The sequence below is a fragment of the Phascolarctos cinereus genome, unplaced genomic scaffold, assembly GCF_003287225.1.
Source record: "Phascolarctos cinereus isolate Bilbo 61053 unplaced genomic scaffold, phaCin_HiC Scaffold_1;HRSCAF=81, whole genome shotgun sequence".
Lineage (NCBI taxonomy): Eukaryota > Metazoa > Chordata > Mammalia > Diprotodontia > Phascolarctidae > Phascolarctos > Phascolarctos cinereus.
In genome coordinates, this window is record NW_027555514.1 from 288589571 (window position 1) to 288615320 (window position 25750).

Genomic DNA, 25750 nt, shown 5'->3' on the forward strand with positions numbered 1-25750 from the left:
GTCCATGTGTGTAAGTGGGGGGAACCATAACAGGTGTGGTGAGGGCTGTATATACACACACACACGTGTGTGTCTGTGTCTGTGTCTGTGTGTGTTTGTGACTGCTTGTGTGACCCAGCTGGGCTCAGCCGTGCCCGCGTAGCCGGGCTGACATTCTCTGAGTCTGCGAATCTGCCATTTTTGCTTCATTCATCATCCTGGGCTCTCAGCAGCTGCTCCCTCCACCCCCTCCCCAGGCTGCCTTCTTGGGCCCTGAAGGACAATCTGTCTAGTCCCTGGAGTGGGGAGGGGGGCTCCAGGCGTCTTGCTCCGCTAAGCTTCTAGCATCTTTCTGAATTGTTCCATGGCTGATGTGGCTGTTTCCAAGGCCTATCCTGTCACTGAGGCCTCGGGCCTCATGGAAGCTAGAGCCTGTGAAATATGCACCTTCTAGTTATTCCTAATTAAAGCCGTGCCTAGAGCAGTAGCCTTAGCGAGCCCTGTCCGTGGACATGGCAGGAGAGGTGAGATGTGTGCCTTTTTTTCCCTTTCTGGGGCTGGAGTCCTCACTAACGGAGAGTCTGGGATTATCCTGGCTAAGATTGAGGCCAGCTAATCCAATCGGCATTCTGCCAGATTCAGTGGGAGGAATCAGGCTAGCTCCCTGGAGGGGGGGCAGGACCTGAGGGGAGATGCCACCCTGCTCTCAGGGATACCCCGCCACCTCCTGAGCAAAGAAGGGGCCTTGAGGGAGCTCCCAGACTGAGAGCAAACCCAGCCCTGCCCTTTAGGATTCTCCAGCAGAGAGGGGGGCGAGGACAGGACAGGGCTTGGGAGCTGACCATTAGAGTGGCATGCTGGAAGGGATGGCAGAGCCCGAGGGCCCTGTCCAACCAGTGCAACCCCTCTTCCCACAGACTGTGAATGTTATCGTTCAGGAGGAAGGTGTAGACGCCATCCCTGTCAAAGTCCTCAACTGTGACACCATCACCCAAGTAAAAGAGAAGATAATTGACCAAGTGTACCGCACGCTGCCCTGCTCGAGGTGGCCCAAGGCCGAGACTGTCGTCCTGGGTATGCGCTCACCCATGCACGGGCTGGGTGCGGGCTGGCAGGGGGGCTCAGAATTGAGGCGTCCCAGGCAGAGGCCTGGTGCCGGGTAAAGGGGGAGGAATTTCTGGGGGGCCGGTCTAGAAAGGCTCTTTGGAGACAGATGGAGAAACAGCCCCCAGGGAGGAAAAGGCAGAGAAAGTTGTGTCCCAGGAGCTGAGGGAGGACAGACTGTCCTGGAGGAGGGCAGGAAGGGCAGATGGGACAGCAGTGCCAGGCAAGGAGGAGCAGGAGGGCTCCTGAGGCCTCGGGTGAGGAGGAAGGAGGCCATCAGTGACCTTGGCCAGAATACTTTTACCTGAGTGATGAGCTCAGGAACTGCAAGTGCAGGGGAGTGGAGGGAGAGAAGCGAAGGTGGGGAAACTGGCCTGGCTGCGCAATGGGGAGTCTTGAGGCCAAAGTAAGAGCAAACGGCACATTTTCTTAAAGATGGGAATGTTTTCAGGAAGCAAGAAGAGAGGAGAAGTGGGGGAGAGGGAGGGAAAGAGGGGGGGGAGAAGGAAGGGAGAGAGAGAGATAAGAGAGCGAGAGAGAAGGGGAGAGGAGAGAGGACACCAGTTAGGGGACAAGCTGCTGGCCTAGGAGGGTTTTGAAGTCCCAGTGTGGGCAGCTAGAAAAGAGAAGGTTTGAAACATCAGCTGTGGGAATTGGGACAGGGAATCAGTAGGAAGGCATTCAAGGATCATCTTGTGTGTCCAGAGCCCAGTTGAGATTAGTTAGATGTTTGTGGCTGCTTTGGTCATGTGACTAATCTAGGCCATGAGGAGGAAGAGGGTAGGAGCTGTTCAGGACTGGGTTTGGAGGGCCGAGCAGGGCTGGGATGGGGAAGGGGGAGAGAGGGTGAGTGAGGGCAGCAGAAAGTCAACCCGAATCTCGATGGGGCTGAGATTGGGAGGGGGAGGCAAGTGTGAACGGAGCGGGGATGCTGGCCAGAGAGAACAGAGGGGTGGACGGGGAATCACAGGCCAAGGGAGAGGTGGCAGAATGGGAGGCTGTGACCCAGAAGCAGACTGCCCGAGTCCTGGGCCATGGACATAGCAGACAAGTAGGTGATGGAGGGAGAAGATGTAAGATATGGTCCCTTTGTATGGCGGAGGTGAAGGCAAGATGCGGGTCATGGGAGGCAAGGAGGTTGATGACCTGGGAGGCTGTAAAGGTGATTCCTGCTCAGGCACAGGTTAGACGGGATATCTCTGGGGCCCCTTTCACCCCAGAGAATTGCTAAGGTGAAGGATTCCTTTGTCAGATTTGGCATTTATAAAATGGGTCACCTGAACCCTGTGGCATGTGAAGGCACGTATGTGAGCTGAGCTGTCTCCCCACAGAGTGGCGTCCTGGATCCACGGCCCAGATCCTGTCTGACTTGGACCTCACCTCACAGCGTGATGGCCGCTGGAAACGGATCAATACCCTCATGCATTACAATGTAAGTGTGGCCACAGCCTGGCCCCTCTCTTCCAGTCATACGTCCCCTCCCCCCATTCCTGGGCCCCTCACTAGCTCAGCCATGTCCCCCCATTTCCCGGCCTCTCATTATCTCAGCCATGCCCAATGTCCTGGCTCCTTGGCTGGGCCAAGGAAGCCATCAGTGCCTCCAGCAGTCCTGGAAAGGCCCCAAGGGTTGAGTCTGGGGTTGACCATGGGAGGGGGCCGTGGTCCCAGCAGCCCTAGAGCTACATAATAGTCGTGTACTGCCAGGTCCGGGATGGGGCCACCCTCATCCTTTCTAAGATGGGGATCTCCCAGCAGCCTGAGGACAGCCAGCAGGACCTGCCTGGAGAACGTGAGTTCCCTCTTCTCCCTCCCCAACCTTTTTCCTCCTTGGACTCTGTGTCTGTGTCACCATGGACAGGTCACTTCCCTCTCTGTGCCTCAGTGCCCTCCAGAGTCCTTGAGGTTAGAGTTCGAAGTTCTCAGGCTACCAGATGGTGCTGCGATCCACAGGGGCTTCCCCCTTCCTCACGGAGCAATGCCCGCCAATGGCTTTTGGGGGGTAGGGCAGGGAGCAGAGCTCTTCCTGGGTCCTGGGGTCACTCAACTCCATTTAAGGCCCAGTTCAGGACGGCCTCCTCCACCCTCAGCCCATCCTCTCCTCCACTCCAGGCCATGCCCTTCTGGAGGAGGAGAACAGAGTGTGGCACTTGGTAAGGCCCACAGACGAGGTGGAAGAAGGGAAATCCAAGAGGGGCAGCGTGAAGGAGAAGGAGAGAACGAAGGCCATCACGGAGATTTACCTGACCCGCCTGCTCTCGGTGAAGGTGCGCCCATGGAGGCCCACTCCGAGCAGGGGCTAGGGGCTGGGGGCTGGGGTCCTACCGGTGGCTTCTGGCTGGCGCTGGCCTCTCACCCCGGCTTCCCTCCTGTCCCCATAGGGCACACTGCAGCAGTTTGTAGACAACTTCTTCCACAGCGTCCTGACCCCCAGCCCGACCGTGCCGCCAGCTGTCAAATACTTCTTTGACTTCCTGGACGAGCAGGCAGAGAAACACGAAATCAAGGATGAGGACACAATTCACATCTGGAAAACCAACAGGTGATGGCCGGGAGGGAAGGGGACCCTATCCTCATCTGGAAAGCCAGAACAGCCTGGCAAGGGACTCTGCCCATTCTACTGCTGTGGTGCAGTTGAGGGTGGCCCTGAATTCTGCTCTGTCCTCCTTCCTCTCCCGCCCATTCCAGCACCCTTGAATGTACCCCGTCACCATGCTACTTGACCTCCCTCAGTTTACCGTCTGTGGTCTCCCTCTAAGTCTGCCTCTCTGTGGCCTCCTCCCTCAGTTTACCGCTCCGGTTCTGGGTGAACATTCTGAAGAACCCTCACTTCATCTTTGACGTCCATGTCCCAGAAGTCGTTGACTCTTCCTTGTCTGTCATTGCTCAGACTTTCATGGACGCCTGCACCCGGACAGAGCACAAGCTGAGCAGGGTGAGTGGGCCCCTCAGGTACCGGAGTGCCCCCAGACCCCCCAAACATGGCTGCTTCCCCAGGCTCTGCTTTCTCCCCCTCCTCCGTTTGAGCTGCGAGCCATCAGGCCGACGGCCTTTGAGAGAAGGGGGGGTCTCTCTGAGGCTGGTGCTGTGCGTCCGTCCAAGGTGGGCAGGGGACCTTCTCCCCACTCTTTGCTCTTCCCGGGTCAGTTCTCTGCTATCTGCTTGGAAGGTCATTCCCAGACTTCCGACACCCAGTGTGGGGCTGGGAGGGCACATTTCAGAGCCCAAAACTTCGGCTTGTGGGGACCGTAAGATTGGAGATCCAGAGCTAGAAGACCCCTAAGAGGCCATTGAGTCCAGCCCCCTCATTTTGCAGATGAGGAAACTGAGGCACAGAGCAGTGACTTGCTCAGAGTCACACAGCTAGTAAATACCTAAGGAGGGATTTGAACTTAAGTCTTAGGGACCCATGCTCTATCCACAACACCACCTAGCTGTTGCTTGGAGTGCAGATGATGGGGAGGGGCCTAACTGTGGGCTTGGAAGCCCCTTGTGTGTGGAGGGGGGGTGGCTTTGATCTTATTTTTATTGCTATCTTGCTTCACTTCCCAATAATCCCTTCCCTCCTCCCTACCAAGCAACCCATCCTTCATAACAAAGATTGAAAACAGAAAGAAATGAAAAGTCACTTGGTCATTCAGTAGCACCTCTCATCAGGAGACCTGGGACACTCTGGCATCTTCTGGAGTGAGACCTCCCTGCCTCACTTTACCTCTGTGACCTTCTTGCCCAAGACTAAGAATCAGGGAGAGCAAATGGTCACACAGCAACACAGGGACAGAGCTCAGAGAGAGCTCGGCTGCTCTGCCAGGGGCCCCCATTCCCCCGGGCGGTGTTTGCTGGTCTGGCTGAAGTGCACGGCACTCAGGACTTGGGGGGAGGTGCCAGAAGCCAGCTCCCTCCTCCACCCCCCTCATCTCTTCCCTGCCCACCCCCTCCCCCATCCCCCCTTCCCCCATCCCCCCCCCCCTCACCCCCAGGACACCTTCGCCTTCTCCCCAGGCAATCCCATGCCTCTGGGAGCCTGGGCTCCAGGATCTTGGTTTCAGTCCCTTCGCCTCTTCATTTGTCAGATGGGCATAAGCCGGTCGCTCCCGCCTTCCAAGGGCACTGTCAGGAAGGCTCCTAGAGGGCCCCTTTAGGGAGGGCTGGGCCTGAGGGTCACTGGCATCTCTTCTTCCCCAGGACTCTCCTAGTAACAAACTACTCTATGCCAAAGAGATTTCCACCTACAAGAAGATGGTGGAGGAGTGAGTACGGCCCCTGTCCTGCCCCCTCCCCCATTTCTTTGTCTCTGGCCTCGGAGCCTGGGACCAAGAGTGCTTTCCTCCTCCCAGAACCCTCTGTGCTTGGGTCAGGTGGGCCTGCCCCCCACCCGCCGCAGCCCAGCATGTTTCTGTCCCGGGTCTGGCTCCAGGGGGCTCTGGCCCAGCCCTGGCCTCTGACCAGGGCCTTCCTGAGGCCTCAGTGGCTGGCTGGAGAGCCCAGGTTGGGTGGGGAGGGCTGGATGCCCCAGTCCCTCTGCAGCTGGTGAGCTCCCTACTCAACCAGCTATTTGTCTGTCTGTCTGTCCCCTCCAGTTACTACCGAGGGATCCGACAGATGGTACAAGTGAGCGACCAGGACATGAACACCCACTTAGCCGAGATTTCCCGGGTAAGGAGGGGGGAACGAGGGGGCAGCCTTTTCTTTCTCTTTCCCCTCTCCCGTCTCAATGAATGGGGCCCTCTCCCGACCCAGACTCCCCCCCTTTCTCCAATGAGTCACCTGCCATAGCTGGGGGGAGAAAGGGGGGCTGCTTCATTGTGGGGCTGGGCCTGGGCCAAGGCTCAATGGGCTGGGAATGCAAAGTTATGCTAATGAGGCGTGGGGGGGTATGGAAATGAGGAGAGGGGAGGGAAAGCAGAAAATGGGTTAGGGGTTCAGGGTTGTTGCGGCAGCTGTGTGGGTGGCTCTGGAATGGGGAAGGGGATGCCTGGATAGAACTGGGACTGTGTGTGTGCACACATGTGTAGCTGTGTTGCTGTGTAATTGTGTGACTGCTTGTAACTGCGTGATGTTGGGTGTATATGTGTTTGAAAACCTGTCCCTGTGTGGATCACTCGCATGTGCACACCCTGACGTGTGCTCAAGACTCAATTCCACCTCCCTTCCCAGCAGGGGAGACCCATTAGCACGTTCTCCAACTCTGCTTCTGTTTACATCTCCATTCCCAAAGCTAATTGCTCACCTAGATAAAAGGCTCCCCACCAGCTGCACAGAGACACAGGCCTAGAAAGCCCTCAATCATGAATCCACAGGCCAGTCTTATTGGAGGCCCTGGCTTGAGCCAAGGAATGTGAGAGTTAGGCTGGGGCTGCCCACCTGTGTGACTGTGCCTGTGGTACAGGGCAGGGGCCAGAAGCAGAGGGCTTCACACCCTACCCTCTGTCCCTGACCATCACCCTCCCACTCGACTGGCTTTCTGTTCCCCGATGGTCACAGAGTTGGTCAATGTTCTCCCCCCACAGGCACACACAGACTCTCTGAACACCCTTGTGGCCTTGCACCAGCTGTACCAGTACACACAGAAATACTATGACGAGGTAGGTGGAGGGTGCTGCAGAGCAGGGGCTAGGGGCTGGAGACAGGAGGGAGAGGGCCCGTAGCTGCCCTGGGAGCCTGGAATCAGGGCCCTGGGGAGTTCCTTAGACTGCCTTAGCAGCCCCTGCACCAGTACCTGGGACCCTTCAGCGTGTTGTCCTGTTGGCCCCTCCTCAGATCATCAATGCCCTGGAGGAGGACTCTGCTGCCCAGAAGATGCAGCTGGCCTTCCGCCTACAGCAGATTGCTGCAGCTCTGGAGAACAAGGTCACAGACCTCTGACGCCTCATGCTGCCCAGCTATGCCAGCGAATCTCTTTCCTCATCTGAGGATAATCGTGTCCCATTTTAAAATGTCCAATTCTGCAAGAAAGAGAAATCATGGTTTTCTGAATCAGCAAAGTGAGATGTGAAAAGGATTTGTACTGTAAATTCCATTCGGATGGAGCTCAGTCACTTGCTCTCATGGGTGTGAGAAGTGGACCTTTCTCTTCTTAGAAACGTAGACGTCGTCTTCATAGCCTCAAGAGCCAGGGCCAGGGCTGGGGCAGCTGTGAACGGGGTCTGGGGCCCTGGTCCCCTAGAGGGCTCCCCCCATGAGGAGGCCAGCCCCAGCCCTCGAAGGCTGCTGCACCACGCCCACCCGCCTGCCCACCCAACCAGCACGGAGGAGCTGAGCCTATGTCCTCAGGCCCCACGCAGCACTGTTGGCCCAGGGCATCCCACTCCTGCTGCCGGGGGGCGTCGACAGGATGAGTTCTGGGTGATCAGGGGGCAGCCGGACTCCAGGCTGCCACGACCCCAGCTCTGCTTGCCCGGCCCAGCCACACACAGGCCACAGCGTTTGGGGCAGTTACTAAGTGATTTGTTAATGTGCCTTATTGATCCCCTGACGTTTGTGATGGGACTGAACCAGGCTAGAAGTGAATAGCAACCACTGATCTTTCTGTGCGTGGCCGGCCGGCCAGGGGTCTGAGGCTCACCCTGGGATGCTCCTTGGCTCTCAGGACTGGCCATCTTGGTCCCCTGTGGCATCTTGGGGTACCGAAGCCAGCTCTCTGGGCCAGCTCTCAGCGTCTACCTGCCCATCCCTATCACTCAGCTGCCATCCGGTAGCATCTCAAGCCTCTCTGTATCTTTCCCAGGAGGTGAGAGACAAAATTTGGTACGATTTTCCCCAGCGAGAAGGATGGAGAAGCCTAGCCCCCACCCTACCCGCTCCTGCCCCCCCCCCCCCCGGGCTCCTGCACATGGCTACAGCTGAAGACCTTGGTGGGTGTGCTGGAGGGTCCATCCCTCTGCCTGCTAACAGCTCTGATTACCGGCCCAGAGAGTGGCTGGCGAATCAGCCTTCCCTGCAAGCCACGTGGACTGTGCCCGGCCACATGGGGTGTCAAACGCCCCATAGTGTGTTGGCCACGTGAGGCTGCGTGGAAGGTTGGACACAGGGGACTTTTTGTCGTATCTAGTGTTGAACACATGAGGTTTCGTCAAATGTGGAATGTCTGTGTCACATTGAGTGTTGGCCTTGTCATGAGTCAGACATCAGATGTCACGTCCGTGGAGCATTGAATGTCAGGACTGTGTGATAGTACATAGAAGGCCAAGTGTCCAAGACCACGTGAGGCTGGAGCAGCCCCTTGAACACGTTAAGACCACGCTGAGCACATCTGGCCTTGTCTGGTGTATGAGGTCACACGGCATCATGGTGCAGGATGCTGGACACCTGGCCGGCCCACGTGGTCTCTCCTGCCGTGGTCCTCATTGTGTGGCACTGGGGCCCGGGAGCCTGGGCTGCTAGTGGGAAGAGACAGACTGGGGGGAGTCTCCTCCCCATCCCCACCCCTCTCCCCTGTGTAAATCTTGTTCATTGTAAACCAAATACAATGTGTTCTTTTTCATATCTGCCCAGGGGCTGGTCATTTTTCCCACTGTCTACACCCCTGCCCCTGGCCTGTCTACACTGCTCCCACCCTCCATACATACACTGTCTACACCCCTGCCCCTGGCCCCATGCAGCCTTTGGTGACAATGTCAGTAACTACAATGACAAGGAAGTCCTGAGTGTTGGGGTCCCAGCCAGTGACCCTGAGGGACAAAGATAGGGCAGGTAGGGACCAGGCTGAGAGAACTCCCTTGAAGCCAGGGTTTTGGTCCACCCAAGTCCTGGGGCTCAGCATTCCACTTGAGTCTAGTGACCAGGGCTCCCCTAGGTCCTGGTCATGCAGTACTCCGTCGTCCCTCACACTGCCCCTGCCCTCACCTTGTTCTGCCTGCTGGGGCCAAACTGAATAAAGCCACATGCCAGATACTGGAATACAGATACAGACAGACTTGGACCTCTGGGTGGGGGAGGCGGGGAGGTGGCAGTATTCTCCTACTCACCCTTGGGTGCCTTCTTGTCCCTGCCCCAATGCACCTTTTACCTAGCCCCACCCCTATCACCTGGGCTGCTGGGTCTCCTAGAAATATCTTGCCTGAGTGTGCACATGTGCCCAGGCTCACATGAAAACACACATGCACATACATAAGCGTGTATGAGCACCCCCGGGCACACTGGCACCAGCCATCTCCTCATTTTTCCATTCCTCCCCTCCCACTCCTCAAGGTCCCTGTGCCAAGCCCCAGGGGCACCCCGTCTGTCTTCCTGGCAGCCTGTGCCAAGCCTGCTGTGCATAGCGGGGCTGTGATACTTTCTCAGTCTGCCAGGCTGGCACCTTCACAGCTCTGAGGGTCTAGAGGGAGGAGGGGTCGTGCCCACCCAGCCCCCCACCCCCCTGGGGACCATGGCCAGGCCAGCCCTTCAGTCCCAAGCCCAAGTCATTCTTCATTCCTCTTCCAGCTCAGGGCTCCCCCAGGTCTTCTTGGCCTGCATGGAGGGGAAATACTCCTTCAGCCTGAGGTGGGGTGGGGTTGGGGAGCTGCAGAGGAAATAGTGGGCCTGAGCACTGGGAGGATGGCCTGAGAACCAGGCTATGATCACACAGCTGTGTGACCTTAGTCAAGTCATTTTCTCTCTGTGCCTCAGTTTCCCTATATTTACAATGACAGACCTCACAATCCCTTCCCAGTTCCGATGTTCTGGGAATTGAATAATTCATTTCCAATAATCTATGACCCCAGTATAAACAGGCTTAGAATCCCAAAGCTGGAGAAGGGGGCCCACCCCCTACCACCCAAGATCCCTTCCTATAGTGTCCTTCATAAGTGGCGGGCTCTCCAGCCTCTGCCGGAAGGTGATGGAGAGCTCACTACCTCTTCCCTGCCAGCCAGCCCAGATTATAGGGAGCCCAAATCTGAGAAGAGATGTCCCGCAGATAGGCAGTGGCAGTGAGGGCCTGGGGACTCCATCCACTTGAGTCCAGTGACCAGGCTCCCCTGGATCCTAGTTGGGCAGCCCTCCCTTGGTCCCCACTGCTGGCTCTGCACACGCTGCCCCTGCCCTCGCCTTGTTCTGCCTGCTGGGGCACAGCTGAATCCAGCCACATGCCAGATACTGCAAGCCAGTGTTGTGATCCACCCAAGTCTTGGGGCTAAGCATTCCTAGGTCCTTTGGGGCATGATCTTCGTGGGGCCCTCCCTCACCACCCAGCTTCCCTTACTCTCCAATCCATCAAAGTCCTTCAAGCCTCTAGGCAATGATGCAGAAAATTCAATCCAAACATTTAATTAGCACCTGCTGCATGCAGTGCCCAAGCTCTCACAGCCAAATAGGTTTACGTAATGGGGGTGTAGGGGAAAGGGGAGGGATATGGAGTTGGAAGCCCTACTTCCCAAAGCCAGCTCTGCCACTTCCTAGCTATGTGACCCTGGCAAGCCCTTTGTCTTCTCAGGGCCTCAGTTTCTCCCTCTGTGAAATGAGGGGCTTGGGCATACAGTTATGATAAAAGACAGGGTGTGGACACAACAGACCCAGGCTTGGCTCTTCTGGGGGCAGAAAGAGAGAGAGGGAGAGAAGAGGGAAGGAAGGGAGAGGGAGGGAGAGAGAGAGAGAGAGAAAGAGAGAGAGAGAGAGAGAGAGAGAGAGAGAGAGAGAGAGAGAGAGCGAGCGCACCATTTGGTCTGGGAGAGGCCAGGGGAGGCTTTGTGGAGGAGGAGGAGGGCCCCACACTGGCCCTTGAAGAGCAGGCAGTGAAGGGGGAAGGTGGCATTCCCAGGGCAGAGAACCAGAGGCCAGAGAGCTCAGGGTGAGCATGGGGAGGAGGGAGAGGGGTGGCTGCCTGTGGGGGACAAGGCGGGGGTGGAGGCAGAGCAGGAGGTGGGGGCCTCCCAGGGAGGGTCTAGAATGACAGGTGAGGAACTTTGTGCTGGAGATAGGAGGGAGGCAGCAGAGTGAGAGGGTCCGGCCCGGGGGCCAAAGAGAAGCTCCAGCTCTTGGGACCGTTGTAGAAGGGAGAGCCTGAAAGCGGGCAGATCCAGCAGGGAGGCCCACAGCAGTCCAGAGGAAAGAGGGAGAGGCCTGAGCCCCTGTGGCTAGCCGTCGGTTCCGTGGGTGGTAGTGAGGTTAGTGTCAGAGCCCAGAACTCCAAGCCTGGTTCCTCGGGAGGGACTCGCCCATCTGCTCAGACTGTGAGCAGGATTTAGCGAAGGCTCTGCATTGTATCCCGTTCAACCCAACAAGCACTTACGTGCCTACTGTATGCCGGGATAAGGCAGGGCTCTGGGGATCCATTCAGTCGTTTCAGTCACGTCCGATTCTCTGTGACCCCACTGGGGGTTTTCTTGGCAGAGATACTACAGTGGTTTGCCATTTCCTTCTCCAGCTCATTTTACAGATAAGGAAACTGAGGCAAACAGGGTTCAGTGACTCGCCCAAGGTCACACCAGGCTGGATTTGAACTCCTGAAGATTGTCCTGGGCATAGATTCCAAGCTAGGGCACTATGGCGCCCCCTAGCTGCCTCCTTTGTATCTGGGAATACCTAGACAAAATAAATTCAGTCCCTGACCTCTGGGAGCCAGCGCTGTCAGGGGGATGTGGAGGTACCAGGTAGGTAGACCCATGGCTACCTCAGGAGGGAGAGAGCACTTTGGAACTCGGAGGATCAGAGCAGGCTTCCCGGAAGAGGTGGCCCCTGCGTGGAGCCTTCCTGGAAGACAAAGCCCCAAAGACAGAAGTGAGGAGCACCGCGCTCCCAGCAGAGGCAAACACCTAGAAGTGGGAGATGAAGCTGGGAGAGGAGGGCGCAGCCTATGAGTCGGTTTAGCTGACACGCCAGGAGGAGGAGAGACAGTGACAAAAGCCAGAGTAGTTGCTTGGCTCACTGCGGAAGACTTTCAATGCCAGGCCAGGTAACGTTTTCTGCCAGCCTCCCAGCCCTGCCCCTTACCACCTTTCTCTTCCCCTAGGCCAGGCCAGCCCAGCCATGGGGAGCCCCAGATCTAAGGAGCTCCTGATCTCTCCTTCACCCCCTTTAAACCTAAGTGTGAAACCAAGACCCCCACAGAGAAATGTAGCCTAGCACAGCTGGAATAGCCCTAGCTGAAGCTAAAGGCCTGCAAATCCCAACAGCTGTGGAACTTTGCCCAAGGCCCTTCTCTTCCACGCACCTCAGTTTCCCTCGCTGCAGAATGGACAGTTGGCCTGGCTTGCTTACCTCTCCAGATTTGGGGCCATCTGCCTAGAAGAAACAACCAAATGGGAAGAGGATTTGAGAGAGAAGATAAGGCCCTGGCCTGGGCCTGTGGGGATGTGTCTGGGAGAGGGGAGTCACCCCTGCTGCCTCCTCTCCTTGTTCCCACACGAGGACGTTTGCCTCTGAGTCCCTCTTGCTCTGTGCTCAGCAGACACGGAGCTTCTTCCCTGATGCCATCTCCTCAAAACCACCCGAAGACTGCAGTAGCGTCATCCTCCCAACCTAAAGCAGCCAGTGTTACGAGGGCTGTTATCCCATGTCACGGAGAGGAATGCTGAGGCCCAGACAGGTGAAGATCACGTGACCAATGAAGTGTCAAAGCCCAGACTGAACCCAGTTTCTGCTCCGTGGACCACGACTCCACTATCCAGTGCTCAGTCAGGGAAGGGTGGCTTCCTGGGGACAATGGAAGGGGAGGACATCCTGCAAGGATGGGCAGAATTCCAACAAGCAGGGCTCGGGGCAAGTCCTAAAACCAGCTCCTTTGGGACCCCACCCCCACTGCTGCTTCTATCTGAGTCATTGGCTCAACAGTGCCTGGCAAATAGTTGGTGCTTAATAAATGTTGATTGATCTGACCAGAGGTACAGCCAGTACAGACTTGCACAACTCACCCCAGAAGGAGGAAAGGAATTGACAGTAGGGGGAGGAACCCTGGCTAAGAAGGAGGTGTCAGAGTGGAGTTGGGATTTCTGGCCTGCCCCTGAAATTACAGACATGACAGGTGCCCGGCCAGAGGAGGAGCACAACTAACAAAGCATAACTAACAAAAGCTGCTAAGAATGCACTTGCCTGGCATCTTGCAAGTCTAATGAAAATGATTTTAAACTGAAAAGGAAGAGGGAGGAATCATAGACATAGAGGGGAAAGGACCTTAGAAGCCGTCAAGGCCACCCCCACCCCACCTTGCCTAGGCTCACACAGCTAAAGGTGTCTGAGGCAGGATTTGAACCCAACTCTTCCTGAATCCAAGTCCAGTGCCCTATACAACCAAGTTAGATACCACAGAGAGGAGCTACAATGAAGGAAGAAGAATAGCCGCTGAGACACCCCCAAAGTTCATAGAAGACAAAATGCAAGGAAGGAGTCAGTAGTTAAAACCCTGACTTCCAATGTCTAGACATAAATGTTCAAAGTGTTGGCAGAGAAGAGGAACCAGAAGTCAGGTCCTAGCACAGGGGTAGCGCCCCGTAGCTATCCATGACACCTGGTGGGGTGAAACGCACGGCTGCCCCACAGCTCTGGGTGGAGGCAAGAGCAGCTGAAACAGAGCAAGTAACGAAGAGGGCAGGGAGGGCGGTGGCATATAGGAAGAAAACGCTTGTGGGAGAAAATGGGTGTCATTAGCATAAACGAAAGCACTTGGGTGAAGGTCAATGGAGGGAGAAGCAAAAGTGATTTTGTCATCAGAGTAGACCACAGACCACCTGAATGGAAAGAGGAAAGGGATGAGTTTGCAAAGCAATCACAAGCCTGGCACAGAGGGGAAGGGAAGGGGAAAGGAACCAATATTTACTAAGTGCCCACTATGAGCCAGGCCCTTCACAAAGACAGTCTCATTTGGCCCTCATGACAAAACTCTGGGAGGTAAGTACTATTATTATCCTCGTCTTACAGCTGAGGAAACTGAGGTAGACAGTTTAAGTGACTTGCACAGGGTCATACAGCCAGCAAGTGTCTAAGGCTAGATTTGAAGGGAGGTTTTCCCGACTCTAGGCCTGGCTCTCTATCCACTGCACCACCTAACTGCCTCAGGATATAGTAGTGATGGGGAACTTGGATAATCAGATGTCTGCTGGCATCTCTCTCTCTCTCTCTCTCTCTCTCTCTCGATCCCTCTCTCTTGCTCTCTTACTCTCCACCTTTTCTCTCTCTTCTCACTCTCCCCCCTCTCTATCCTTCCTCTTCCCCTACTCTCTCCTCCCTTTCCCCTCCTCTCTTCTCTCTCACCCCCTCTCTCCTCTGTCTTTGTCTCTTTCTTTCTTCTTTTTTCTTTCTTTCTTTCTTTCTTTCTTTCTTTCTTTCTTTCTTTCTTTCTTTCTCTCTCTCTTCTCTTCTTTTCTCTTCTGAATGCAGAACAGCTCACAATTTCTTCGTCCTTCAAAATGTAAAGGAACCACCCAGGAGAAATCCCATTCTTCTGGTTCTTACCAATAAGGAGGAACAGGTCACTGGGGTAGACATAATGGAAAGTCTGAGGGGAAGGGACCACTCCTTCCTAAAGTTTATGATAGAGAAAGAGGTGAAATCTGGGCCTAGTCTGACATTCAGCCAAGATTTCAAAGGATGCAAAGGAAAGGTAGATAGAATACCGGGGACTAGGATTGTTCTGGGGACATCACTCCAGGAGGGGTAGGGGGTGTTCCAGAATGAAGTTGGGAAGATCCAAAGGGACACAGTTCCTCCGAGAAGGACAAATAGGATTCGAAGAGACTGGTGTGGACCCACAGGGAGCTCGCCAGCCAGCAAGCTGGTTTAAAAACAGTCCACAGAAGCCTGCAGTGTAGCAAGGGCCTGTCTGGTCCTAAGAGCATCCTCTGCCCCAACCTATCATGTGAGGGCTGCTGGAACCTTCTGTCACGGGGGATGGAGGCTCCCTTTCCTCCCTTTCGAAGCAAACCCAGATAGCCTCTGACCATTTTGTGCTGGTGACAAAAAAGCTTTTTTAGGCAGCTGCTGAGCCAGACTGGAGCATGCACACTGCAGATCTGACTGGTCACACTCACCCTGATGCCAGAACTCTGCCTCTTCACCACGGCCCTGCTTCTTTCTCCCTCGTGTTTATTCTTTCCTGATCGTAGGTGGCCAAGTATCAGAGGCAGGCAATTAGGACCAGACTAGGACCTTGGGGGCTTCCAGAGACCGTGAGAGTCATCAAATGCCCCTCAGAAACCAAAGCCAGGTCCAGTGAAGAGCTAGCCCTGAAGAGCAGGCTGCTGGATCCAGCCCCTGCAGCGTATCAACCCAGCAGCTGCGATATTAATCCTGCATGCAGGGGGTCACCTCAGCATCCCCACAAGTGAACTTTGTAGGGGCGGAACGTTTCAGAGCAACCACTTTAAGCTGTGAGCTGACTCTCCCTAGAGAGCAAGTGTGTAGAGGGAAGAGCATGTTTCCAATCTAGGAAGTTGTACTTTTTACGCCTTTTTATACCATCTCAGTAAATATCCCTTTGTAAAAACTACAAAGAATTGGTCCATTGATATTTGTGAGATGTTAACTGGTTGATTAATATGGAAGAGAAACACACTGAATGGGATCTTGTGGATAATAGATTAGATGCCCCCCCCAAGCCCGCAGGGTCACCCCTAGAGGCCTGAGGGGAGATAGAGTATCTGTACTCTAGGCATCTGACCTGCTAGTCCATGTGTGCGTTAGGAGAAGGAGTCCCATAATGTACCCCAGAACCAAAGCCAGGTAACAGGAGAATATAACACTGCTGCAAAATCCAGTAAACAATAGTTTCAGAAATCCATCTCTGGTGGTCCCCCCTGCCTGGAATGCTCTTCTCTGAGAATGCATCTCTGCCTCCTGCATTCCCTGGCTTCCTTTAAGTCCCATCTAATGCGACACCTTCTACCTGAAGCCTTTCTCAACCTCTTTGAATTCTAATGCCTTCCCAATTTGGAACTATGTCCAAAGGGCTATCAAATAGTGCATCCCCTTTGACCCAGCAATACCACTGCTAGGTCTGTATCCTAAAGAGATCAAAGAAAAGGGGAAAGGACTTATGTATACAAAACTATTAAGAGCGGCTTTTTGTGGAGGCTAAAAATTGGAAACTGAGGGGGGTGCCCATCAATTGGGGAATGCTGAACAAATTGTGGTATATGACGGTTATGAATACTATTGTGATGTAAGCAATGATGAACAGGCAGATTTCAGAAAAACCTGGAAAGACTTACATGAAATGATGCAAAGTGAAGTGAGCAGAACCAGGAGAACGCTGTACACAGTAGCAACAACATTGTGTGATAATCCACTCAGCAATACAATGATCCGGGACAATTCTGAAGGACTTTCTGATACAAGGTACAATCCACCTCCAGAGCAAGAAATGATGGAGTCTGAACGAAGATCAAAGCAGACTGGGGGGGGGTTACTTTATTTTTCTTGTTTGTTGGTTTGGTTTTTGTCTGTGTTTTCTTTCTCAATATGACTAATCTGGAAATAAGTTTTGCATGACTGCACACGTGTATAACTGTTAGCCAATTGCTTGCCTTCTCAATGAGGGGGAAGGAGAGGGAGGGTGGGAGAGAATTTAGAACTCAAAACTGTAGAATATGAAGGTTAAAATTGTTTTTACATGTAATTGGGAAAAATAAAAGATGAAAATACAAATCTTTTAAAGGCTAATTCTGATGCCTTCCCTCTGTTGATTATTTCCAATTTATTCTATCTATAGCTTGTTTGCACACGGTGCCTTGCTTGTTGTCTACTCCATTAGATTGTGAACTCCTCAAAGGCAGTGACTGCCTTTGGCTTCTTTTTAGATCTCCAGTGCTTAGCACAATGACTGGCACATTACAGGTGCTTAATAAATACTTGGACAGCTAGGTGGCACCAAAGTGGATAGAGTGCCAGGCCTGATGTCAGGAAGACTCATCTTCCTGAGTTCATATCTGGCCCCAGACACTTACCAGCTGGGTTTCCTTGAGCAAGTCACTTGACCCTGTTTGCCTCAGTTTCCTCATCTGTAAAATGAGTGGGAGAAGGAAACGGCAGTGTCTTTGCCAAGAAAACCCCAAAAGGGGTCATGAAGAGTCTGAAATGAGTGAACAACAACAAAATAAATATTTATTGACTGATTCACTGACTAGCAAGGGTCTTTTCACACTGGGGAAACAGGAGGGAGGAGGAAGAGAAACTAGGTTTTTGTTAATTAAAAAAAATTTTTTTAAAGAAATACTAAAGTTCAGGAAGAACTGGATAATCAAAATCATATTGCTTGCCTTCTCAAGGAGTGAGAGGGGCAGATGGGAGGGAGAGAATTTGGAACTCAAAAAGTTTTTAAATGAATGTTAAAACTTTAAAAAATATAATTGGGAAATATTTAATGAAGACATATTTAATAAGACATATTAAGAAATCCAAGTCACTCCAAAAAGAAAGAACTGAACAGAACTAAGGCCAACAAAAAGGGCAGTTTTGTTTTGTTTTTTAGCCATATTGAGAGCAAAAAAAAGAAGACTCCAGATGGGATAAGCCCTTTGCTTGGAGTGGATGGGACGAGAAGAACAGCTAACATTCAGATAGCACTTTCTGGTTTACAAAATGCTCCCCATTTATTATCTTGTTTGATCCTCACAACAGCCCTATAGAGGAGGTGCTGTTATTATCATCCCCATTTTTCAGGCTAGGAAACTGAGGCTCCAAGTTTCGTGAGTTGCCTAGGGTCACACAAGGAGCAAAGGTAGAGTTCACGCTGGCCATCCTGACTCCACATCTTTCTCTCTACTCACTGTGCCACCTAGTGGACAACAAGGAGAAGAATGAACTGTTCAATTGCTATTTTGCTTTTTTTCTCTGCCAAGGAGGGATGCCCTTTGCACCGGACATAAAGGAACAAAAAATGATTAACAGAGAGGTGATGCACAAGACTAGTCAGGAGACAAGAAGAAAGCAATCACCTGCCTGCTCTTGGGACTTTGCCTCAGCTGAAGAGCATTCTCAGATCCCGAGTGACCGAGCAGATGGGAGGGCAGAGATACTGCCAGAGAGATTTGAAAAATCAGGGGAAACGGAAGCTGTGCCCCGAGATTGGAGGAGGGCGAATATTGTTCTAATTATCAAAAAAGGGAAGAAAACAGAGCCTGCAGACAATCTCACTTCCTTTTCGATGGCCTTACTAAGCTAGGAGAGGATGTAGTGGATACAATTTCCCCAAACCCTGATAGAGCTTTTGACAGCATGTCTCATGCTGTGCTTGTAGAGAAGATGGAGGGATGTGGTCTAGATGACAAAAGAGTCAGATGGATTTCGAGCTGGTTGGGCAGCCAAACTCCAAGAGGAGTGTTAATGGTTAACACGGCAGGAAGACATCACCGATAGAATGCCTCAGGAATCTGAGCTTGGCCATATCACCTTTTTATCAGTAACATGGACAGATAAAGGCAGAGACATCATGTGCCCCTCCCAAAGCTGGGAGGGAGAGCTAATGTAGATATGACTGTGGGGACCCAATGGGATCTTGGCGGGCTAGAGCAGTGGGTTAATCTACTAGGATGATGTCCAATAGGGACAAATATACAGGCTTGCATTGGGGTATAGTTAAAGATAATTTTACATGTATGAGAGAAGGGAAGCATGTGTAGACAGTAGTAGTTCTGAAAATGCCCCAAGGTCTTGAGTCCATTGCAAGCTCAATTAGCATTGAGATGTGACATCAAGAAACTGTGGAGCAAGCTGTGGAGCAGCTAGGTGGAACAATGGATAGAGTACCGGTCCCTGGAGTCAGGAGGACCTGAGTTCAAATCCGGCCTCAGACACTTGACACTTACTAGCTGTGTGACCCTGGGCAAGTCACTTAACCTGGGTTGGAAAGAAAGAAGGAAAGGAAGGGAGGAAAGAAGAAAGAAAAAGAAAGGAAGGAAGGAAGGAAGGAAGGAAGGAAGGAAGGAAGGAAGGAAGGAAGGAAGGAAGGAAGGAAAGGAAGGAAGAAGCCTAGTATGATCTCAGGCTACATGAAAAGGGGCAGAGCTTTCACTAAGAGGGAGGTGACTATCCCACTGTATCCTGCCCTTGGCAGACTCATTGGGAAGATCATATTCAGTTCGAGGTACCACAATTTCAGATAAGCTGGAGAGAGGCCAGAGGAGGCAACCAGGACAAGGAAGGGCCTTGAGGCCATGACATAGGAGCATTACTTGAACGAACTGCAGATGCTTAGCCTGAGGAAAGAGGAGGCTTAAAGGGGCCATGCAAAGAGACATATGTAAGCTGGAGGTCCAGAAAAGCTTCCTAACAATTGGAGCAGTCCCAGTGGGGAAGAGGCCACCTCCAGAAATGGTAAGTCCCACTCCTCAGAGGCCTCCAAGTAGAGGCTGGGCAAGCACTCATTGGGTATGCTTTCATGTACTGGTGAGATTCAGTGGATGCTGCAGCCCCTTACCTTCTGTGATTCTAAGACCCCAAGCTCTCTCCTTCAGTGCTCTTCTGGGGTGACACAGTAGAAAGAGCCCTAGATTTAGAGGTGGGGATCTGAGTTCAAATCCTGGCTCAAACACAGGCTACCTGTGTGGATCTTGGGCAAGTCACTTAAAAGCTCTGGGCTTCATTTCCCTAATCTGTAGGAGAGAGGGTTTCCACCCTTCCTGTGCTGGAAACTCCTGTCCGGTCCCCAGGTCAAGGGTCTTCAGGAGGAGAGGAGTGGAGACTCCCTGGCCCTCACTATCCCTCTCCAACAACTCAGGAGTAGAAGAGGCAGCACAATGTTAGATGGAGCCAGAAGGGCCGGGGTTCTAGCCTTGGTCCTGCCACTGGCTACTTATGGGACCTCAGACAAGCCCTTTCCCTTATTGAGTCTATTACCCCCTCTATTCAATAAATGAATTGGACCTAGTAGATGGCTTTGATTTGGGTTGGGGCGACATCTAGTGGCCAAAACATTTTCCTGCAACTTGAGGCAAAGATGTATTCAGGAAGGTCAGCTGCATGTGGTCTCTCCCACCTGCTGGGGGGTCCATCCTGGACAGGTGCTCGGACAGACAAGTGGACAAACAGGCCTTATTTTCCTGCCTTTCACCTCCATAAGAGAGTTTCCAGATAAATGCTACACAGATAAAAGCAGGAGAGGACATACACGTGGGGACTTGTGTCAGGCAGTCACTGACGGATTATTAAGCCCTGCGCTGTGGCAGGCACCTCGCTGAACACTGGGCCTGCAAAGAAAACAAAAAAGACAGTCCCTGCTCTCGAGGAGCTCAGTCTGACTGGAGAGACAACGTGCAAACAAGATGTCAGCAGGATAACTTGGAAGCAAGCAAGTGTTTCCTCTAGAATTAAGACTTCGGAAAGGCTTCCTGTAGAAAGTGGCATTTTAGCTCAGACCTGAAGGAAGCCAGGGGGTAGAGATGAGGAGGGAGAATGTTCCAGGCCTGAGGGACAGCCAGAGAAAATGCCTGCACTCACCAGGGGGACGTGTCTTGTTTGAAGAACAGTGAGGCAAGGGTCATTAGGCTGCAGAGTACACGGGGAGGTGTAGCCTGGGAGACTGGAAAGGTCAGAGGGCCAGCTTATGGAGGCCTTTGAATGCCCAAAAGGTGGTTTCCTGTTTCATTTTGAAGGTGATAGAGAGCTAGGGCTGTTTACTGAGCAGGGGGTGAGATGGTCTGAGTCGTGATTTAGAAAGATCCTTTAGCTAGCTGAGTGGAGGCTGACCTGGCACGGGAAGAGGCTTGTGTCAGACTGTGGGACATCCAGGCTTGAGGTGAGGGGCCTGTGCCGGGCTGGTGGCAGTGCAGAGGAGAGAAGGGGGGCTATTTAAGAGACATCACAAGGTAAAATGCTTAGCAAACATTGTTTATGAGGGGAAGGTCGAGGAGGACACCTAGGTCTTGAGGCTGAGTGACTGGGAGGACAGAGGGACCCTCAACAGTGAGAGAGAAGTTAGGAAGAAGGGAGGATTGGGGCGGGGGGAGAGAATGAGTTCAGTTTGAGGTACATTGAGTTTAAGATGTCTATGGGGCATCCAGTTTGAGATGTCCAGTGGGTGGACAGAGATATCAGACCAAGGAGATCAGGGCTGGACAAGTGGATGTGAGAATCACCAGCAGAGTGATAATGATTGGCCCCATGGGAGCTGAGACAACTGCCCAGCAGAGTAAACCACCATCTAGCTGTCACCCCTTCTTAGCCCCCTCATCCTTCCCCTTCAGGGGTCTGGAGAGGTGAGGATAACTCACACTATTCGTGGCTCCCAGTGAGATTTTTTAAGTCCCAGATGCCTCAGCCAGGAGAGCTAGCCCCTATCTCTCTCATTCATTCCCTGCTCCTCTCCTGCCCCCTCCCGGGATAGGAAGGAGACGCCTGCTGGCCCAGGCTATAGCCAGCCAGCTTCAGGCTCAGTATGAGCCTCTTTGGAATAGGGGCTGAGGAAAATGATGAGTCTCCAGCACTCCATTCGTAAGAGCCCAAGGAGAGGGAATCTGATCATTATTAACTCCACTTTATAGGCAAGGATCAGAGACTGAAAGGGATTTGTGTGAAGTCACACAGCAAGGAAGTGGCCTACCTGGGACTGAGGCTCTCCTTGCTCAGGAATTCTTCCGCAGCTCCTGCTGCCATTCCCAGGTGGACACTGCACTCCCAGTTCACATTCCCTTTGGGAATTATTGGGGAAGACAGACACCCATATAACTCTACAGGAAGACATTCTGAAACCACAGAGAGGCACTGGTGCTGGGGTTCATGTTTTCTTTGGGGATAACAGAGAGCTGTTCAATTTCTCTGGCCATTCAGGGCAGAGACAGCATCCTCTTCTCCCCTTTCCTCACAAATATGGGGTTCAGGATGGGTCCCTGGAGTTCAGGATAGATCCCTGGGGTTCAGGATGGGCCTCTGGGGCTCAAGATGGGTCCCTGGGGTGCAGGATGGATCCCAGGGGATCAGGATGAGTCTCTGGGGTTCAGAATGGGTCGCTGGGGTTCAGGATGTTTCCTGAGGTTCAGGATAGGTCCCTGGGGTTCAGGTTGGGTCCCTAGGGTTAAGGATAGGTCCCTGGGGTTCAGGATGGGTCCATAGGGTTCAGGATGAGTCCCTGGGATTCAGGATGGGTTCCTGAGGTTCAAGATGGGTCTCTGGGGCTCAAGATGGGTCCCTGGCTCATAAGCATTCCTGGTATCACTACCCCTCCATTCCAGCAGTTTCTTGCTCCTCTCTCCCATTCTTCAGACACCCAGGGAAAGGCATGGCCAAGCAGGGCACAGGAAATAAGGTAGATGACCGCTAGAAGGTCCCAAGGAGTCAGAATTCATGAACCAAACCAAAGAAAACCAGGAACCTTCAGGCTCTCTCTGATTGAGTTACCTGTTTTCCATGTTGTATCTCCCCAGGATACCATAAGTGAACTCTCTGAGAACAGGAATTGTTTCATGTTTGTCCTAGCATAGCATACAGTAGGTAATTAATAGATGCATTTCAGATTGAACTGAAGGACTGGTGGAAGCAACTGGGGGTGTTAGACTAGGAGAAGAGAAGACAAGAGGGGAGTTTTCAAGCAATGGAGGAGCAGGGATGGGAAGGGGTCAGCTTCCTCTAGTTTGTCCTCCAGGGGGCAGAACTAGGCGCAAAGTGGAATGTGGTAAGGAGATGGAGCGAGGCTGGGCCGTCAGGATCTAAGGAGGACAGGCTGGCTCAAAGTGCAATGGGCTGCCCCTGTAAGTAGGGAGCTCTCCGTTACTGGAAGTGTTCAAGCTAAGGCCAAATGTCCATAGGCCCCAAATGTCTTCCAGAGAATCCTTGGTCAGGTAGGGAGGGGGCAACCCACAGTACTTCTGAGGATTCTTCCAGCTCTGAGATTCTGTGAGTCTGAGATTCAGAGCTGGGTCTGGAAGCCAGGTTTCTTACCTCCCAGAAGGGACTTCTTTTAGTGCCCTCCTGTCCCAGGCCGTCTCTGAGGGCATGAGAGGTAGAAAACTCTCAGTCCTTCCCCAGGCTCTCCTCTCATCTTCCCCAGACAAGCTCAGTGGGCCTGGGGTGGGGGGCAGGGGCTCCCTAAGGACCTGGGCCTCATCGTTCCCTCCATTCAGGGGCTCCCTCTATATTCACTGTACGATCTTACCCCCCCTGGGCCTCAGTTTCCCCATCTGTATGGAGATATCAGGAGGTTCTGGGCTCCAGGGACCCACCCTAACCCCAAACTCCTCAGCAGGTTGGGAGGGAGAAACAAGGGAAGGGGACTTGGGCTCCTCCTGAGAAAGGGAGCTGGGAAAATTCACAAAACTCCATCATGGGGCTCACCATGTTTGTGCTTGGGAATATTATGGAATGACAGTTTTGGTCTCAGGACATTTTCCAAATTCTCTCTCCAGAATTTATGACAATGTTTGCTCTGGAATCCTGCCTGTCACCTTGAACTAGTCCTCTCCACTTCAGGGCAGGCCTCCAGAGGTTGGGAGCACAGCTGCCTCTTTCCCTCTCTGTGTCTGGGGAGGGGACCCCTTCCAGGATCGCCCCCATTCCTGGATCCCCCACCCTTCCAGGATCCCTGCCACCCTTCCCAGACCCCCCCATTCCCAGATCCCCCACCTTTCTCTGACCCCCCCCCCTTCCTGCTGAGCAGCTGCTCAGCCTCTATGGACAGATGTTCCCCAGACTGAGGGAACTGAAAAGGACTCTCTCTCCTCCCTCTCCTTTACAGAAGCTTCATTAACTTCAAACAAAACCCCTTGGCTCTTTCCCTCCTTCCCTCCCCCAGGGTCTCCTGGGCTGGAATGAAAGGAAGCTGGAACAGAAGGTGAGGGCAACACCATCTCCCTCCACCCTAGAGGAGGCAGGGTGTGGGAAGGAAGAGTCAGACTACCCCCCCCAGGCTGGCCATAGGGGAGGGACTGCCCCAGGGCTCTTCAGGGCAGCTGAGGGGTGGGCAGCCCCAGCAGCCCTGGCAGCCCCAGCCCCCAGCATTCTGCTGCCCTGGTGCCTTCCTCACAGCTCAGGAGCTTCTCCTCAGAGGAGCCCTCCCTTGGGGCCCAGCACCCCTCCCAATAACCGGCATTTCTCTAACCCTTTAAAGTTTGCAAAATGCTTGATTTTTGTCACCTCCTATGCTGCTCAGCACACTCCAGTTGAGGGGAAGTGCTACAGATGAATGGGCCTTAAGGGGCAAGCCCCGGGGTGCCCATGCTTAGAGGCAATCTTTTTTCTTTCTTTTCTTTCTTTTTTTTTTTTTTAGGCAATTGGGGTTAAGTGACTTGCCCAGGGTCACACAGCTAGTGTTAAGTGTTTGGTCTAAGGTCGGATTTGAACTCAGGTCCTCCTGCCTTCAGGGCCAGGGCTCTATCCACTGCACCACCTAACTGCCTCTAGCTTCGAGGCAATCTTGTGAGGTTACATGGTCCAGCCATCCTGAGTCCCACGAGTGGGGCTGGCTGGCAGCAAAGTCAGGGGGCAGGTGCTCCTGACTTCTGAGATATGCAAGGTCACCTCCAAGCTTGGACCCTACACCTACTTCCAGAGTGATGTTCACGTACCTACCTAGGAAAAGAACCACAAAGGGGAAAATGCAGCCACTCGTGGGAGGGTATGCTGTGATTCCAGGGCCAGGGTGGGAAAGGGCCAGCTTTCTTCCACCCCTCCCTGGCAAATCCCAGAGTTACATGAGGCTACCACCCAGAAGCTGTCATGTGCCCCCTTTTAACTGATGAAGACTTTTCCCTGTTCTTCCGGCCCCGGGGGAAGCACCAAGGGGCCCCTCAGCGCTGTCTGCTTTGGACCAAAACACCAAGTCCACACACTGTTGACCTGCCGCAAACCTGGATGCAACAAGGAAGTTAGTTGCTGGCCAAATGCCCAACAGCTGAGTCCCCATATTCCTGGTCCTGAAGTTTCCAAGGCCTAGGCTGGTCCCTGTGTACCAAGTCAACCTCCCCTTCAATTGTCTCCATTTTCAGTCTGAGGCTCAGAGAGGTCACAGGGCTAGGAAGCATCCCTGCGGGCTTTGAACCCAGGTGTTTGTCATTTCAAGTGCTCTACCCTTCCTGCACCCTATGCCCACTGCCTCCTTACTCAGCTTTTAAGCTAGTTTTTCCTGGCAGATTCAACCCTGTACTTGCCCTACCCAAGACAACCAACTTGTATTCTTCGATGACCCTGAGAGCTTAAGCTGGGATGGTTGTAGGTGATTCTAATAGGAAGAAAACCTTACAAAGCCCTTTCCTAGGAAGAAGTGAAAGTTCTGTAATTCCATTTTATAGAGGAAGAAACCGAGGCTTGGAGAGATTGTGTGATCAGTTCTTATGTTGTTTTCAGGCCAATCACTTCTTTCTCCTCCTGGTTCTTTCTGCTTCTATTTCCCAGTCCTATCCAAATCCACTGGAGTCAGCTCTTCTGGTTGCTGAGAAAGCAGGAGCCCTTCTGGATGAGTCTCTTGGCTGAGGCATAACTAGGGTGGGGCAACAAGAGCTCAGTCCCCAGGATGATGAAATTTAGAGGGTGCTGAAAGTATTTGTACTCCTTCAGGGTAGAAACAACTGAACTTAGTACTTACTTTTCAGGAACATACTCATTAGTAAAGAAACAGGCAGATGTTAGATAGTGTGTCCTCCCCACCACAACTGCTCCCCAGCGAATGCCTAAACCTGCAGCGACCTCCATAGCAGATGTCTCAGTATCCCTGGCCCCTCCCCCAATAAATCTCTGTCCTATGGTCTTCCACCTCCCTTCACCTGAATGGCTGCTTGAGTCACCCCTGGTCTTTGTAGAGTCATTGACACTTAGAGCAAAGAGGCCTTGGAAA

At 53.0% G+C, this 25750-nt stretch overlaps 1 protein-coding gene across 1 annotated transcript in view; it reads left to right on the forward strand.

The window, feature by feature from the left end:
- The window catches only part of PLXNB2 (plexin B2), an 81034-nt gene extending 72471 nt beyond the window's left edge, over nt 1–8563 (forward strand). Inside the window, 10 exon segments of the mRNA XM_020982869.2 lie at nt 897–1053; nt 2415–2515; nt 2788–2872; nt 3193–3347; nt 3462–3622; nt 3868–4015; nt 5266–5330; nt 5661–5736; nt 6591–6665; nt 6841–8563. Coding sequence (XP_020838528.1) covers nt 897–1053; nt 2415–2515; nt 2788–2872; nt 3193–3347; nt 3462–3622; nt 3868–4015; nt 5266–5330; nt 5661–5736; nt 6591–6665; nt 6841–6945 — 1128 coding nt within the window. The 3' untranslated portion in view covers nt 6946–8563.
- Nucleotides 8564–25750: the final 17187 nt, after the last annotated feature.